This window comes from Geotrypetes seraphini, chromosome 9 (genome assembly GCF_902459505.1).
Source record: "Geotrypetes seraphini chromosome 9, aGeoSer1.1, whole genome shotgun sequence".
Classification (NCBI taxonomy): domain Eukaryota; kingdom Metazoa; phylum Chordata; class Amphibia; order Gymnophiona; family Dermophiidae; genus Geotrypetes; species Geotrypetes seraphini.
In genome coordinates, this window is record NC_047092.1 from 26811527 (window position 1) to 26830126 (window position 18600).

At 45.4% G+C, this 18600-nt stretch overlaps 1 protein-coding gene across 1 annotated transcript in view; it reads right to left on the bottom strand.

Annotated features, from left to right (window-relative positions):
* The window catches only part of RELN (reelin), a 534390-nt gene that overhangs the window by 266096 nt on the left and 249694 nt on the right, over positions 1–18600 (bottom strand). The window contains exons 12-13 of the mRNA XM_033958706.1: positions 5908–6059; positions 2287–2399 (exon numbers count right to left, since the gene is read on the bottom strand). Of these exons, the coding sequence (XP_033814597.1) occupies positions 2287–2399; positions 5908–6059 (265 nt within the window). The remainder of the gene's footprint in view (positions 1–2286; positions 2400–5907; positions 6060–18600) is intronic.

An 18600-nucleotide genomic window follows, 5' to 3' on the forward strand; every position in this document is an offset into this window, starting at 1 on the left:
GGTGCCTACTTGGGCGCCGTTCAGCGCGATTCAAGCACAATTGGGTGCTGTTTAGTGAATCGCACCGAGCGGCGCCTATTTTAGAGGCGCCCAGTAAATAGGCCAGCTCTAGGCACACTTAAAAGTTAGGCGCCTAGCTGAGCGCTTAAGCACGCTTAAGAGCAGCGATTCTGCAACAAGCCACGCCCACGCCTACCGTGCATAGCGCCTATTGTTTTGAAGGGCGCCTATATTTTTATAGGCGCTTCATTACAGAATCGCACTTTCTTGATAGGCGCCCATGTTTCAATCAACGCTGATTAAAAAGCTTAATCGAGCTTGTTATTCGATTTAGATAGGCGCCTCCAAAGTCAGCGCCTAACTTTAGCCGCTGCTTATAGAATTTGGGCTTAATTGCTAAACAAAATCACTACCCGCTGTGGACATACCTGTGTAATTGCCAGTACCCTTCTAGCATTTTACAAAAGGATCCCCATCTGGCAGAGCTTTTTGTAAATTACAGGGGAAATTCTGCAGGTTGTAAACCTGGATGTTTCAGTTCCCCTTTCCATGACCTATCTAAATCGGCCTTAAGTGAAAAACCTTCTCTTCACCTCTGAGCTAGATGCTCTCTCATTAGTGGCATGGTTGCTTTCTTTGTAACCTTCAGCCATAAATCTCGTTGCAGCTGTACCCCGCTGGTAAGGTGACAAAATCTGAAACATGCTATTGGGGGAGCTGTCAGATTTTACAACTGGGGGGGGGGGGGTTTTCTCACTTTTCTGGATCTCAATAAAAATGTTTTAAATGAACCCATTTGGAGTTGTATGCCACGCCCATTTCTATTTTGTTAACTATAAAGTTCTTTTAATGTATATTTGTGGTCATCACCAATCAGAAAAATCACCCCACACCTATAGTTCACAACAAAAGTTGGCGACGCGTCAGAACCACGCGGGAAATTGCCGTGCTGACAATCGTGCACAGACAATCCCGCGCAGGACTTCTGCACGCCGCCTAAAAACAGTTATTGTTAGCGCTCACTAAACTGACAAGTGTTCGCGCTCATGTTGGGGGGAACCCCCCATTACACTGAAAACTGCTAATTACCCTCCCCTCCCCCACCCCACCCCCAACATGAGCGCGAACACTTGTCAGTTTACTGGGGGAGTTCCCCCCCTTCAGACCCCCCAATTACAGTGGTAACAGGAACAGTTTTTAGACGGCGCACAGAAGTACTGCGTGGGATTGTCAGTGCATGATTGTCGGTGCACCAATGTCCCGCGCGGTTTCGTTACAGAACCCAAAGATATCCAATAATTATACAAAAACATTTTAAAAATCATCTCCCTCTTTTACAAAGCTGCTCTAGTAGCTGCTGCAAGGAAAAAAAACTCTGAAGCCCTTTAAATCTCTTTGGGCTTCAGGGCAGTTACCGCAGCTGCAGCCGCTAGTGTGGCTTTATAAGGGGGGGGGGGTATATTATGAGAGATCTTCATATATGGGGATATAATTTAGTGGCATAATCATTGGGTCTAATCCGACATCTCCTTTTCAAGAAGCAGTTCTATAAATTAAATAAAATCTCTCATAAGATTAGTAGGAGCACCCACAAATTTTTATTAAAAACCGCGAATGCGGTTTAGGAGCGGATCGGAGGCAGGAGAGGGCTGCAGGGGTGGTGGCGGGTGCTGAAAATTGGGTTACGGGATCGTTCTTGGGATTTTCTGACCGCCTCTTACAGGAACTACAGTCAGGCTACGCCAATCAGGAGCTGCTTTGACACGCTATCTGGCCGCGTCAAAGCAGCTCCTGATTGGTGTAGCCTGACTTTAGTTCCCGAGAAGAGGTGGTCAGAAATACCGTGAAAAACTGAGTCTGCGATTTGCGAACCGCAAATTTGCGGGGGCATACTGTATACCAGTGGTCTCAAACTCAAACCCTTTGCAGGGCCACATTTTGGATTTGTAGGTACTTGGAGGGCTATAAAAAAAATAGTTAATGTCTTATGAAAGAAATGACAAATTTGCATGAGGTAAAACTCTTTATATTTAAAAATCTTTCCTTTTGGCTGTCTTAATAATAATATGATCATTTATAGCTAAAGAGGCATATGATCAAGAAACTGTTTTATTTTACTTTTGTGAATATGATAAACATACCGAGGGCCTCAAAATAGGACCGGGCGGGCCACATGTGGCCCCCCCAGGCCGCGAGTTTGAGACCACTGCTTTATACAAACTATTCCTCAGTTTTTCTGGGGATTTTTCTTTGTGGTAACAGAGCAAGTAGCCATGCTTACCATACCTTGTAAGAAGAGTAAGACAGCAGGTCCATGACCATGTGTTCCTTCTTTCCTTCCACCTTTGCATAGAGTATGACATTATTCTCGTGGGATTCTCCTGGGTCACAGATTCCTCCTGTGCAAAACAGATTTAAGTCAGGCACGTACGTAAATACAGTTAGCACATTGCCACCAACACCCGCACTCCATCAGTTGCAAAGAACAAGCTTTAACCTTTTCCTATCGTAATAAATTTTACATTACGCTGGTTCCAAACGTAATTATTTTAGCAAAGTTTTGTATTATTCACCGTTATCATTTACGGCTACTGTAAACATAATGTAAATAAGTCATAGGTCTATTAATTCAAATATTTTGTGTTCCTGGCTCTTTATTACCGTATTTTCACCCATATACCGCGCACCCGTGTAAAACACGCACACGGGTATAGCGCGCGTGGAACAGAAATTTATGTAAAAATTTTTTTACTATAGCACGCACATGCGTATACCGCGCATGCCGCCCCGACTCTCCTCTCGCCGCCCCAACTCTCCATTCGCCGTCCCGACTCTCCTCTCGCTCGCCCCAACTCTCCTTTCCGAAGGACCGCTCGCACCCCCACCCGAAGGACCGCTCGCACCCCCACCCGAAGGACCGCTCGCACCCCCACAGCCTCCCCTCCCTCCCCCTCCCACATGGAGAAGCTGCCTACCGTTGTTTCCAGATGCCAGTGAGCCCAGCTGCTTCCTCTGCCGGTGATCCCGTCCCTTCTCTGAGCCCTGCGCTACGCTGCTTCCTCTTCCGGCGGTCCCGCCCTTTCTCTGACGTCAGAGAAAGGGTGGGACCGCCGGAAGAGGAAGCAGCTGGGCTAACTGGCATCCGGAAACAACGGTAGGCAGCTTCTCCATGCGGGAGGGGGAGGGGGGGAGGCTGTGGGAGTGCGAGCGGTCCTTCGGGTGGGGGTGCGAGCGGTCCTTCGGGGTGATGAATCGGACGTGGGGGGGGGGGGAAACTATGTAAAAAAAAATTTGTACAACGCGCTCACGCGTATAACGCGCATGGTTATGCACGGTTTGTAAAATCGTGTATAACACATGCGTTATATGCGTGAAAATAAGGTAGTCCATACAGACTGTTTATCCACTGTCTGTGTCATTTTTGAAATGTCTCGTCATCTGGGACAAACGATAGGAAAAGGTTAATGAAATAATCTGAAACCAGGGGCGTAGTTCGTGGGAGGAGGGGGGGCGATGGTGCAAGTGCCCAACCCTCCTTATTGTTTTTAACTTTATTGTGTTACTTTCCTATCTTAATTATAGTTCTACCCTTCATAGAGTTCCTGTGAGTGTCAGGAGCAGCACAGAGCATTCAGCGCGGCCCTGTGCTAATAGCCGCTATCGTGGTTTAGTAAAAGGGGGTGGGGATAGAATCCTGACAGCAGATAGCTGGTGTGGGTGGTGCTAGCTGGTGCGTGTGGTTATAGAATCAGAGCCTTGGTGCTTATCTTTAGGTGCCAGTTGATAGAATTGCCCATGTATGCCTATTATTATGGCCTATTTATTAAATTAGGATAAAAAAATAAGGAAATTTAGAAATAAAAAATTATTTAGCATCTTTTTTTTGGGGGGGAGTGGGGGGATCAGTGGTTACCTCCTGCCTCTTTTAGGCTCCCCGTTCAACCAGGGCTAATTGTTTCACTGTTACAACATCTTGAACCTTCAACCACCATGATCCAGAGTTTCCCCCCATTTCTATCCATCTTCTCTCCCTGAAAAATCCAGCCCTTAGAAGAAGAGAACTCAGCCAGGGGCCACAAGCTGTGGATGCTCCTGGAAACTGGTAAACATGCATTCCGAGTTGCACGATGGCTATGCCTCTTTTCATTTCGTGGATGTGAACGCTGCCTCCGCTGACATCGATTTTAGAAAACAAGTTGAGCTATACCACCTCCCTACTAATGAGCCTTTGAGCTGGCCCCTGATTCTGTAATCAAGATAAAGTTTCACTCTGCTTCACAGTACTCACTGATAGCAAACATGAAAGCAAAAATAAATCACTTTAATCTATAGGAAGTTGAACATGAACGATGGTGGAATGCAGAGGTACTCGAAATATCCTGGTGCTATGCAGACAGCTTCCTTCAACAAGGTCTCCTAAGGGCAGTAGAGCATCTTTTCCTGTAGCTCTTCCAGGTGCTGTGCTGCCTGGAAGACCTGGAAATAAGAGCCAACCCCCCCCCTTTCCTGACATTTATTGGCTATCCTTGTGCCAGGGACATGTCAGAATCCAAAATAGCTCTCACGGTAATTGTGTTTATCAGAAAAAGGTCACGGATACAGCTACCTTTCCATTCATTGTTCTTGTTCTCTTGTGATGCCTTTTGCTCACAACACTATTTTATATCCCAGTTTTCTTCTGAAAATTTTTTGAAGTGTAAGCCCGAGAGCTGGTCTCATCGGGAAAAATTTAATATGGGTCTGGAAGGCCTGTCAGTTTGCCCACCGAGTCTAGATAGACAAGAGGATGGGGGTAAGCAGGTAAGGGGTAAAGAAAATGTAAAAGGCAGGGGGGGAGGGGGAGGGAGGAGTAGAGGTAGGGTTTGCCGAGGTCTGGAAGGTTCTTGGGGGGGGGGAGGTACTTAAGCCGGGACCTTCGTGGGGATTTGGGCATTCCTGACCCCCGGTAGGCAGCTTTCCTTTCCTCCCACCCTTCCGAGGGCGATTTGGTGAACGCTGGGGCTTTGGGATATCACGGATGTGGTGTCCCAAGCTGAGCAAGCTGGTGCGAGGACATGAGCTCGGGGAGCGAGCGTCATTGACTGAGGATGGCAGGGAAAATGGGGAGTCAAAAGTTGAAGACTGTTCTACTGTGGCTCGGGTTCTGAAATTCTGTTGTATGTTATGTATTATGGTTCCAATAATCAAGGCTGCTGCCTATTTTTCACCAATCGCAGTGTCAAGTGTTTTGTATAAGGAATATTTATAATGCTGATGGTGGGGGTATAAAATGTTTGTAGGAATGGGAGGGTGTAGGGAAAGGGGGGGGTAGGAGGATGGCGGGCGAATGGGCCTTTCCAGATCCAAATGTTAAGAAAATCAAAGGCAATTTCTTTTCCTTTAGTTTCCCTGTAAATGTGTGTGTTGGGGGGGGGGGAGGAAATAAAAAGAACACTATCAAAACAGGAAATAAACACATCTATCCAATAATTTGATACGGTGTTGTGTGTAACACAGTTACTTGAAAATCAAAATAAGCTAAAAAAAAAAAAACACAAAACAAAACCCATAGCCAGATAAGTGCTATGCTTTAGTCAGCTCCATGAGCTAGGAAATTCAAAGCTCAAACTTGGACCATCATTGAAATTCTGGGCCTAACATAGGCAGCAGTCAGCAAAACACTGAACGCAGCCAGCTGAATATCAATTGCCAAATTTCTACTTCAAGCTACACCTGGTGTATCCTATCTTGAGTGAATCTCATCATAAAAGGTGATTAATAAAGCTTAATAAATAAGAGTAATAATGAATATCATCACCCTATGGCCATATCACGAAAGACAGAAGCATGTTTATTAAACCATCTCTTCTCTACAGGGGTCATGTATTTATTTCTGAAATTTGATCATATGCACTAGGCTCCACTTACCCATACTGAAGTAGAACCTCAAGTTTCCGTAACCTGTGGTGTCCATGTAAGGAGTACACATTTTTCTCTCTCCTTCTCTAAGAAAATTCAAAGAATGACCAGATTCCAATGTTCCGCATTCAGTACCAATGACAGCTCCCAAGATTTCCCATCTACATAAAAAAAAAATAGAGAAGTAGGTTGGAAATATTAAAGAGGAATAAATCATATACACTGATACTAGGTTTCACTAGAATTCTATAATAATAATAATAATAATAACTTTATTCTTCTATACCGCCATAGTCGTGAGACTTCTAGGCGGTTCACATTGAAGAGAGCTGGGCAGTCAGCGAGTTACAATATGTTGAAGTCCAAGATACAGTATATAGAAACTTACAAAAAGCATATAGAATCTTACAAAAAGTCTGGGATACTGCATATAGAATCTTACAAAAGGCAGTGTAATACAGCAAACAGAATCTTAAAGGCAGCAAAATATAATGTTAGACATTTCAGGCTTAAAAGCAGGAGTGGACATATGTAGTGTTAGGTATAGATTTTTTTTTTTTTTTTTTAGGTGATAATTCTGTTGAATAAGGCAGTTTTTATGGCTTTTCTAAAGGCATTATATGTCAGTCTTGCTCCATTTATGTAGCTGTCTAACCAGTGGTGTTGTTTGTTTGCTTGGTACATAAAAGTTCTATCCAGGAAGGTTTTGTATTTGCAGCCGGTAATGCCTGGGTATGCAAATAGGTTGCTGTTTCTGGTTTGTCTTGTAGGGCTGTATAGAATGAAATGAGGTAGCAGGTATGTAGGAGCTAGTCCCCAAATCAGCTTGAAACGTATGCAAGAGAACTTGAACTTTATTCGTGCCTCCATTGGTAGCCAGTGAAGCAGTCTGTAGTAGGGGCTAACATGGTCGCTCTTTTTTAATTCAAATATCAAGCAGACCGCTGTGTTTTGGACAATCCTAAGTTTCCTTACAGTGTTTTTGGGTATACCCATATAAACAATATTGCAGTAGTCCAGTGGAAAACACTAGTGATTGCACTTGTAGTCTAAATGATAGAGGGTCGAAATATTTTTTGATGGACCTTAATTTTCACAGTGTCGGGAAACATTTTTTTACTACTATGTTCGTGTGTTCCACCATTGTCAAGTGTGTGTCTAGTGTGACTCCCAATATTTTTATTGTTTTAGTAATCGGGTATGCATGATCTTTTATATGTAACGTTGTATTGATAATTTTGTCTGTTGGGCTTGCAAGGAAGACTTTTGTTTTTTCTGTGTTTAGTTTCAGCTTGAAGTTATAAAATTTGAAGGTTATAAAATTTGCGGACGATACCAAACTCTGCGGAAGAGTTAGGACCAGGGAGGAGTGTGAGGACCTGCAAAGGGACCTGGACAAGCTGGAAGACTGGACAAACAAATGGCAAATGCGCTTTAACGTTGAGAAATGCAAGGTCATGCATATAGGAAATAAGAACCCGTTGTTCAACTACAAAATAGGGGGGGCACTGCTGGGAGACAGCGGACTTGAGAGAGACTTGGGTGTGCTAGTGGATGCATCAATGAAGCCATCCGCACAGTGTGCAGCAGCGGCGAAAAAAGCCAACAGGATGCTGGGCATCATAAAGAAGGGTATCACAACCAGGACGCGGGAAGTCATCATGCCACTATATCGGGCGATGGTGCGCCCGCATCTGGAATACTGCGTTCAGTATTGGTCGCCGCACCTCAAGAAGGACATGGCGGTACTTGAGAGAGTCCAAAGAAGAGCAACGAAGCTGGTAAGAGGGCTGGAAAACTGCCCTTACGCTGAGAGGCTGGATAAGCTGGGTCTCTTCTCTCTGGAAAAGAGGAGGCTCAGGGGAGATATGATAGAGACCTTCAAAATCCTGAGAGGCATAGAGAGGGTGGATAGGGACAGGTTCTTCAGACTGAGAGGGACAACGGGTACGAGGGGGCACTCGGAGAAACTGAAGGGGGATAGGTTCAAGACAAATGCAAGGAAGTTTTTCTTCACCCAAAGGGTCGTGGACACATGGAATGCGCTCCCGAAGGAAGTGATCAGGCAGAATACAGTACAGGGATTCAAACAGGGATTGGACAGATTCCTGAGGGACAAAGGGATCGTAGGGTACTGAAAGGGGTGCGGGGACAAAGGGTCAAGAATTTGATGGGAAGATAGGACTTCGATGAGAAACCAAGGGGTGATTCAGACAGGTCATGACCTGTTGGGCCGCCGCGGGAGCGGACTGCTGGGCGTGATGGACCTGTGGTCTGACCCAGCAGAGGCACTACTTATGTTCTTATGTTCTTAAGTTTATTGTCCAGTGTTCTATTTCGGTCATGATATGCCCTCAGGATTCCATGCATCCTCAGGATGCCTAAATGGATACATCTAGTTGCAGAATTATCCCCTATATGTCATTAAAATGAATAGATTTTCAGCATTAAAATCTTAGCTATCCCTCTCTAAGGTGTTGCCGAGTTTTGTGAAAAAGTAAACGTTTGTGTGGTTTTTATGAGTTATAATTAGCTATATGGACATAGGTGTGCTGCAAATATAATGTAATGTAATGTAATTTATTTCTTATATACCGCTAAACTCCGTTAGGATTCTAAGCGGTTTACAGAAAATAGACAATAGGGTGCATAAAATATAAGTAAAATAGGTACTTAGAAATTCCCTTACTGTCCCGAAGGCTCACAATCTAACTAAAGTACTTGGAAAAATGACAATTAATAGAGTAATGAAGAAATAAAATAGAGAATAGATGAGAAAAATAAGAAAATAAACATTCTAATAAGATTACAATGGTCTAAAGGACTTTGAAAGGTTGAAAAAAGAGGGGAGATAGGAAATAGAAGCAGAAGGGAGAACCGTTGAAACTATAGAATTCTTGGGAAATTTAAATGAAATTTAAATAATAAAATAGGAAACAAAAACAAGTGGCAAAACAATGAATGAGATTTAAAAATAAAATATCATAAACTAAAAATAACAGTGAAAATGTGATTATTTTCTGTTTTGCATAGCAAGTTCCCTAACATTATGGGCTCCTTTTACTAAGGTGCGCTAGCGTTTTTAGTGCACGCACAGAAGTACCGCAAGCTAAACCGCGCGCTACGCTTCTAGAATAACGCCAGCTCAATGCTGGCGTAAGGTGTAGCGTGCGGCAATTTAGCGTGTGCTAAGGCCCTAACGCAGATTAGTAAAAGGAGCCCTAAATTTTGCATACTGAAATCACTGACAAGGCACGTTAAGATGTATTATTGTTGATTTTAGCATATGACATTGTTTGCACCCGTGGTCACACTATTGCACATAGGCCTCTTAATTTGGTGGAGACCCCTAAAAATGATCTGAAACAAAAGATAATTAATAGACTACTCTACATTCTGTTTTGGAACACTGATTGGAATGTTGAAAGAAATGAGATCCAGAAGGAGATCAGTGAAAGTAGGAGAGCAGGGTTATATGAGATGCAATTCACTAATAGTGCACAAGCAAAACTAAAAAGTATTGGGGATAGAACAGGCCCACTTTATTTTTACTTTTGCCTTCCACTAGATGAAAAATGAAAAAAAGATTGACATTTTGAAGGGGGTAAACCATCTGACAATGTAGTGGATTAAATGGCTGATTCTATTTTGACTTACACAAGGTAGTCTCACAATGGCTCATTAGTTTGTTTTTTTTCCATGCTCTGCTTATCTTAATTAAAGCACTCACTCTATTCAATGACCCATAAAATATTTTGAGGAGAAGGTTCATTTGAACACTGCATCATGGGTAATGCTGTCTGAAAATATTGTGGAAAGTGAAAATGTGTTTAATTTTTAGGGGAGAAATTTTATAAAGGCTTTTTTGCATGTACAGTACATGCCAGTACACATATGTAAAAGGCCTCTTATAAAGTTATTCCACTACACACAATGACAAGTGGGAGCACAATAGGGGGATGCTATGTGATTTGAGTGTAGCTGTGTTTGGGGATGTAGCTTGAATAGAATCATAATTTATATATGTTGTGTATCAAATACACTTGCTTTACATACATACATCATGCACATAACTTTATTCTTCTATACCGCCACAATCAGACGATTTCTAGGCGGTTTATACTGAAAAGAGCTGGACAATCAGCGAAATACAAAATACAAATAGCAAAAGTACTATTACGAATAGTCAGAGTAAAATTCTTATAATTAGTATAACTTCTCTTTAGAAAAATGAATCTATCAAACAATGCAGTCTTAATTTCTTTCCGAAATGCGCCATAGGTCAACCTGGCTCCATTGATGTAATTACCTAACCAGGACTGCTGTTTACTTACTTGAAACATAAAAGTCCTATCCAAAAAGGATCTGTATCTACAACCAGTAATCTTTGGATAGGCAAATAAATTACAATAGATTACATAGATTTACTGTATAACTACTTCCAAGCAGGTGAAAATATATGTGGGTTCATTTTAACCATGATTTCCTGCAGGTTATAATGACCTATAGGCAATGGCATAACGAAGGTAGGAGGTGCTCGGGCCGATGGCAACCCCCACCCCATACCTTCCTCTCCACCTCCTCGCGCCTCCCCCCATTCCTTCTGCATCACACTCCCCACCCCACACCTCTTAAAATCTTCGCCAGCATGAGCAGCTTCTCCAGCCTGCTGCTCGCCCTGGCTTTCTCCTCTGACGTCACTTCCTGGCTCCGTGACCCGGAAGTGTTTTCAGAGGCAGCCAGGCCGGCATGAGCCGCAGGATAGAGTACTTGATCGCACTGGTGAAGATTTTAAAGAGGTACGGGAGTGGGGAAGGGAGGGCTTGAGCGTGGCATGGGGGCAGAGAGGTGCTGGTGCCCCCACCAAGATGGCACCTGGGGCGGTCTGCTCCCCCCCCCGCCTCCCCTTACTACGCTACTGTCTGTAGGATTATATGGGCTGGATCTAGTAAATAGTTCATAAAGCTAGGTGCCGGAGAGATCTGTGCTAAGCTAGTATACTATTAAGGACTGTGTGTGCAGAGTAGAGAATGACATGGGGACAAATTTTTCCCCATCCTCTAGTCTCGGTCTTCCTAAGGGGCTCTGCACCCCTCCTCCTCTCCGTCTCCCCCCGCTCCTCTCCATGCCTTCCCTGTACCTTTCTCACTTCCCCGGCATGAGGTTGCCGCCCACGTCAGCGTCGGTGCTCTCTCTGATGTCACTTCTAGGACCCGCGCCCAGGAAGTGATATCAAAGGGCGAGCCGACACCTACATGGGCATGCTGTTCACGCCAGAGAAGTTACAAAGGTACGGGGAAAGGGGGACGCGTGCGTGGCCGGGGTGGGGAAGAGGGTGGGGGAGGGGTGCCGCTCACCCTTACTACGCCACAGGCTAGTAATAATAATAATAATAACTTTATTTTTGTATATCGCAATGCTACAAGCAGTTCAGAGCAGTTTACAGAGGAAAAGACTGTACATATACAGCGATGTTACAGAAAGTATTGTCAAGTACATTGGTAATAAATTTCAATTACATTAGTGAGCCGAGAGAGGTTGGGTATAACTGGAAATATGTCAGAGATAAGAACATAAGAAGTTGCCTCCGCTGAGGCAGACCAGAGGTCCATCTCGCCCAGCGGTCCGCTCCCGCGGCGGCCCATCAGGCTTATTGCCTGAGCAGTGGTCCCTGACTATTTCTATAACCTACCTCTACTCCTACCTCTACTCCTATCCCCTCAATCCCTTTGTCCTCTAGGAACCTATCCAAACCTTCTTTGAAGCCCTGTAACATGCTCCTGCCTACCACAGCCTCCGGAAGCGCATTCCATGTATCCACCACCCTCTGGGTGAAAAAGAACTTTCTAGCGTTTGTTCTACAGCAGGTATTTCAGTGATACAACAAGGTAGGGAGGGGTCAGAGAAATTTATCAAAAAGGTAGGTTTTAATTGATTTCCTGAATGATTGGTAGGAGGATGCACTTGAAATGAGGGTGGCTAGACATTTATTCCATTTGCCAGCTTGGAATGACAGTGTTCTGTCAAGGAATCTCTTGTAGACACAGCCCTTCAGGGAGGGGAAGGCAAACAGGTAGGCACTACGTGTGCAAGTGGTGCCTGGAAACACAAAATGGCGCGACAGGTAAATCGGGGATGAACCCGTTAAGGTTTTGAAGCAAAAGGCAGGCGAACTTGAAGATGACCCTTGCCTCCGTCGGCAACCAGTGAGGTTTTCTGTAGAACGGACTTACGTGATCCGACTTTTTGAGGCCGTAGATGAGGCAGACGGCAGTATTCTGAATGATTCTCAGGCGTTTGATGGTTTTCTTGAAGGATCCCAGATATATGATATTGCAGTAGATTGATTTGTGCTTATGCCTGTTCTGTGCTCTAAGTTTGTTTGGAACTTTTGTGCTCGTTTGACCCTGCATTTTTCTAAGGGGATTTGGCTCATGTAAATTACTTTCCCTGAATGGATATTTTACATATGTATGTGGATGTGCAATGTTATGGAATAGGCTTCAAAAAGGAACCCCAAAGATTTGCCAATAATACAAATAGCAATACCCAAAACACAATTGGCCACAACCTTTTCTCCACCTGGTGAGAATATGCCAACAAGTAAAACTCAAATAAATACCAGGAAAGGTATATAACAATACTACTACTATTTATTATTTCTAAAGCATTGAAAGGCGTACGCAGCGCTATACATTTTAACATACAATAGATGGTCCCTGCTTAGAAGAGCTTACAATCTAATTAAGACAGGACATTTCGGGGTTGGGGATATTATGGTAGAGGAAATGATACAGTGGGCATATAAGTATCATAGAATTTTATGCCAATGGTTTAAGGATTTTTGCATTAATAAATTTAAAATATTGGACATAATGATGTACGGGGCAGGTCTTATTTAGACCTTGAGTCTAGTGTTTGTCACCTATGAGATTCTGCCTGGGGCTAAATCTTGCTCTTAGTAGTGAACTAGGTCCGTACTGACGTCCTATTAGTATTATTGTTATATACTTTTTCTGGTATTTATTTGAGTTTTACTAGTTGGCATACTCTCACCAGGTGGAAAAAGGGTTGTTGCCAATTGTGTTTTGGGTACACAATTTTATGAAAGCCATTTTCCGATTATAAAACAAGCTCTACATATGGAAACAGATGGTGTTGGAGTTGAAGATTGACCTTTATTGTTAGGTTGGACATGACCGATATGACTCTAACAGTGTCTGAATGCAGCATTTTTTTTTTGTACACATTCTTGTCTACTTAGCTATGATTTCACATTTGGCACAGTAATAAAGCCATCATGTCATTTAAAGTAATCATAACACTCATTACTGCCCTATTTCGTTTCCATGAATTCTGTTTGATACTTGAACTTAAAAGTGCAGGTCTAACTTTTTCATGAGAAACAAATCATCGTCTTCAAAACCCTGACTGCATATCTAATGCTACTCTTTCCATGTTTACAAAATGCATAATTTATATATATTGTGTATCAAATACACTTGCTTTACATACATACACCATGCACATAACATAACATAACTTTATTCTTCTACTAGTGTTTAAGCCCGTTACATTAACAGGTGCTAGAAAGCAGCCCCCTTTCCCTCTCCCCCTCCAGTTTCTCCCTAACTGTCTCTCCGTGGCCCCCCTTCTGTCTTCCCCCCCTAAGCAAAACGATCTGCCTCCCAGCACACCCCTCCCCCAAAGCAGACCCCTTTCCCTCTACCCCTCCAATTCCTCCCTGACAGTGTCTCCGTGGCCCCCCTTTTGTCTCCCCTCCCAAGCAAAGCTGTCTGTCTCCCAGCACACCCCTCCCCCAAAGCAGACCCCTTTCCCTCTACCCCTCCAATTCCTCCCTGTCTCTCCGTGGCCCCCCATTTTGTCTCCCCCCCCAAGCAAAGCTATCTACCTCCCAGCACACCCCTCCCCCAAAGCAGACCCCTTTCCCTCTGCCCCTCCAGTTCCTCCCTGACTGTCTCTCCTTGGCCCCCCTTCTGTCTCCCCTCCCAAGCAAAGCTGTCTGTCTCCCAGCACACCCCTCTCCCAAAGCAGGCCCCTTTCCCTCGCCCGCTCCAGTTCCTCCCTGTCTCTCCGTGGCCCCCTTCTGTCTTCCTCCCCCCTAAGCAAAATGAACTGCCTCCCAGCACACCTCTCCCCACGAAGCAGCCCCCTTTCCCCTCCTGTGAGAATGTTTACCTGCATGCAGCACCCTCCAGCCATTCCTCTGAGCTGAAACTCCTTCACTCGCCTCCCGCCTACACTTTTTTGAAGATGCGCGCCATCCCCGCGGTCTGTCCAGCTCCCCTAGTCCCTTGCCGCCGCCGCCACCGCCACCCCCTTCCCTTCCTGCGGTCGACAAACCTCTTGGCTCCAGCAGCGGCCGCAGCACTGTATACACGCTGCTTCGCGGCCTCTACTGCCCCAATTTGTTCTGCCCCATCTCTGATGATGTCATCAGGGACACGGAAGAGCAAATTAAGGCAGTAGAGGCCACGAAGCAGCGTGTTTACAGTGCTGCGGCCGCTGCTCGAGCCAAGAGGTTTGTTGACCACGGGAAGGGAATGGGGTGGCGGCGGCAAGGGACTAAGGGAGCCGGCCAAACCACGAGAAGGGAAAATTGGGTGGGAGGCTCAATGGGGATTGGGGGGAGGGGCGAAGACGACGACGAAGACGAACTGAAAAGAACCCTAGGCGCGCATGCGCACTCCTGCAATGCCACCTATATCTCACAGACCTATATCTCACAGATCATAGAAACATAGAAACATAGAAAAAGACGGCAGAAAAGGGCTATAGCCCACCAAGTCTACCCATTCCAAATACCCGCCCTCTGGTTTCACTCCCCTAGGGATCCCCTGTGAATATCCCATCTTCTCTTAAAGTCCGACACGCTATTGGCCTCAATCACCTGCAGTGGGAGTTTGTTCCAATGATCCACCACTCTTTCAGTGAAGAAGTATTTTCTGGAGTCGCTATGGAACTTCCCTCCCCTGATTTTTAGCGGATGCCCCCTGGTGGTCGAGGGTCCCATGAGGTAGAAGATTTCTTCTTCCGACTCGATACGGCTCGATCAGGGAAAACAGAAGCACGCAGTTGAGTGTGCATGCGCGGCTAGCGTTTTATTATATAGGACTAGCTTTATAGCCCGTTACATTAACGGGTGCTAGAATATATGTGTGTGTCTGTCTTTATTTCTTTCTCTCTCTGTCTCTTAGCCACTTTTTCCTGTCCATTCTCCTTTCTTTTTACCTCCCCTGTGTCCACCACCATCCCTTCACTGCTCCCCTTATCCAGCAGCAGCCCTTCTCCCTTTGTTTTACCTCCCCCCTGTCCATCATCACCTCTTCCTGCTCTCTCTGTCCAGCAGTAGGCCTCCTTTCATTCCCGCCCCCCCCCGTCCATAAGCATCTCTTCCTGCTCCCCCTGTCCAGCAGTAGGCCTCCCTTCATTTTTCCCCCCTGTCCATCAGCACTTCTTCCTGCTCCCCCTGTCCAGCATTAGGCCTCCCTTCATTTTTCCCCCCTGTGCACCACCACCCCTTCACTGCTCCCCTTATCCAGCAGCAGCCCTTCTCCCTTTGTTTTACCTCCCCCCTGTCCATCAGCACCTCTTCCTGCTCCCCCTGTCCAGTAGTAGGCCTCCCTTCATTTCCCCCCTGTCCATCAGCACTTCTTCCTGCTCCCCCTGTCCAGCATTAGGCCTCCCTTCATTTTTCCCCCCTGTGCACCACCACCCCTTCACTGCTCCCCTTATCCAGCAGCAGCCCTTCTCCCTTTGTTTTACCTCCCCCCTGTCCATCAGCACCTCTTCCTGCTCCCCCTGTCCAGTAGTAGGCCTCCCTTCATTTCCCCCCTGTCCATCAGCACTTCTTCCTGCTCCCCCTGTCCAGCAGTAGGCCTCTCTTCATTCCCCCCATTTCCATCAGCACCTCTTCCTGCTCCCCCTGTCCAACAATAGGCCTCCCTTCCTTTTTCCCCCCCTGTCCATCATCACCTCTTCCTGCTCCCCCTGTCCATGGGAGTTAGTACAGGGCCGGTCTCTGCCGTTCTCCCCAGAGTTTTTTATTTACTCGGATAGAGTCCTTGCCGCCCCCCCCCCTTCCCTTCCCGCGTACCCGATTACGAACTCGGCGATTCAAGCAGCCTGTGCAGCAGTCTTCACACGCTGCTTCAGGTTCTTCTACTGCCCTGATTTACTCTGGCACGTCCCTGATGACATCATCAGAGATGCGGCAGAGCAAATCAGGGCAGTAGAAGGGCCTGAAGCAGCGTGTGAAGACTGCTGCACACGCTGCTTAAATCGCTGGGTAGGTAGTCGGGTCAGCGGCAAGGGAAGGGGAATGAGCGGCAAAGGACTCCTCTGGTCTGTTGCGGAGGGCGGCCCGGCTCCATTTCTCGATTCGTTGTGAAGAGGGGGGGGGGCAAATGCGCTGTGTTGAGGGGAAGGGTAGGCGGGGACCGGGTTGGGTGCTTTCACGCTCAGTAGATTTCGCAGCTTCTGTGGTGCCTGAGCTGCAGGAGAGGGAGCGGGTTGTGCGCGGCGGGAGAGGCCCCAACTGCCCCAGCTCCAGCTTCTTCGTCGTCGGTGATGGACTGGTGAGGAGCTTCGGGGGCTGCTGCTGTTCTTCGCTTTTCCTGAGTGAGCCAGTTGCCATGTGTGACGTAAAAAGCGTGCATGCGCACTCATGCTCGCCACTTCCTGACAGAAAAGGGATCAGGGAACACGCGGAGCAAGTGCGCATGCGCGGCTAGCAAATTATTATTATAAATACCGCCACAATCAGACGATTTCTAGGCGGTTTACACTGAAAAGAGCTGGACAATAAGGTGTGGGGATGCCTTCAATTGCATCCCCACACCTGAAAGAGAACAAAAGGTTGTGGATCAACTGCCACACAGAAATTATTGCGGAGTAATTCTATTTGTAAAACTGAATGTGGGCAAAAAAGAATGCAGGTAAAATGGATTTCTATTCTAAGATCTGTAAGCGACCCCTTTGCTCTTCACTTTTTAAGACAAATAGTTGCTAAGGGCTCCTTTTACAAAGGTGCGTTAGGGCCTTAACGCGCAGAATAGCACATGCTAAAATGCCATGCGCGCTAGCTGCTACCGCCTCCTTTTAAGCAGGCGGTAATTTTTCAGCTAATGCGCGCTAATCTTGTGCGTGCGCTAAAAACGCTAGCGAATCTTAGTAAAAGGAGTTCTAAGCTAAGTAAAATTTGCAGCTTTACTACAGCAAAATTTATTGCACCAATCACTAACCTCAGGTTCATGACAGGTTCATTAAACTTATTTTTTCACTGCAGCAGCTCAGAAACATTCCTGGCTGCAACAATGCAAAGACATCACTCTGCATCACTCAATGCATCAAGTGAAATAGTTTCTATGATCATGCATTGGATTTTTACCTAATGGGTGACCATTCCATTTTCTTTCTTTCTACTTGAGAACATATTTCTCTCTGGCGTCAAAACTTTTTTATATCCCCAATATTTCCAAGAGGGTTCATTACTGAGCTATAGCACAATTTGCAATTTTACCACACAAAATTTACCTTGACCCTCTCAAATCTCCACTTCCTCAAGAAGTAATAATAATAATAATTTATTTCTTATATACCGCCAAAGCCGTAGTAGTTTGAGGCGGTTTACAATAAAGAAGGGCTGGACAAACAGCGAAAATAGGTACAGTCAGCGGAAGAAGATACAATTCAGAGGGCTGGACAAGCAGCGCATTCTTTGAACAGGATACAGGTACAATATAATATAAGGACAGGACAATCATTGAATGAAAGATGCTACAATTAAAGGGAAGCAGGATACAGGTACAAAATAATAATGGGGGTCATATGTAAGGGTGGGCAGGGAACAGGGGGAGGTAGAGAGGTCATGGGAACAAGGGTGGGTAGAGGAATTAGGTTATAAATCGGTTAAATAGGTTAGTTTTTAATAATTTCCTGAAGCTAAGGTAGGATGAGGAGTGCGAGATAATATTGCCCAGCCAATCGTTTAGTTGACCTGCTTGGAAGGCAAGTGTTCTATTCAGGAATCTTTTGTAACGGCAGCCCTTTAAAGTTGGGTGGCTAAACAGATGGATTTTGCGTGTGGGTCTGGTAGGGCAATCTAAGTTAAAATAGGGGACCAAGTATAAGGGGGCCGAGCCGAAGATGGACTTGAAACAGAAGCAGGCAAACTTGAACTGTACTCTTGCTTCCAGGGGTAGCCAGTGGAGTTTTTGGTAGCAGGGGGTTATGTGTTCCCATTTTTTTAGCCCATATATCAGACGTATTGCCGAATTTTGGATGATTCGGAGTCTTTGAGTGGTTTTTTTGAAAGACCCTAGATAGATGATATTACAGTAGTCGAGTAAGCTTAGAATGGAGGATTGCACCAGTAAGCGGAATTAGGTGGCATCAAAGTATTTTCGGATGGTTCTTAATTTCCATAAAGCGGAGAAGCCTTTTCTGACCAGTAGGTCGGTGTGTGCTTCAAGGGTAAGGTTGCGGTCTAGGGTCTCTCCCAGAATTTTTAAGGAATCTGTGATAGGAAAGGCTTGACCGTTCAAGGAGATTGATGTATCTTTGATTTTGTCATTCGGACTCGCCACTGACAAGAGTTGGATCTCTTTTAGATCTAGTATTTAGTGGAATGCAAAACTTGGTGAAAAGTAATGGTGTTGGGTCCACTTGCAACAGTGATCA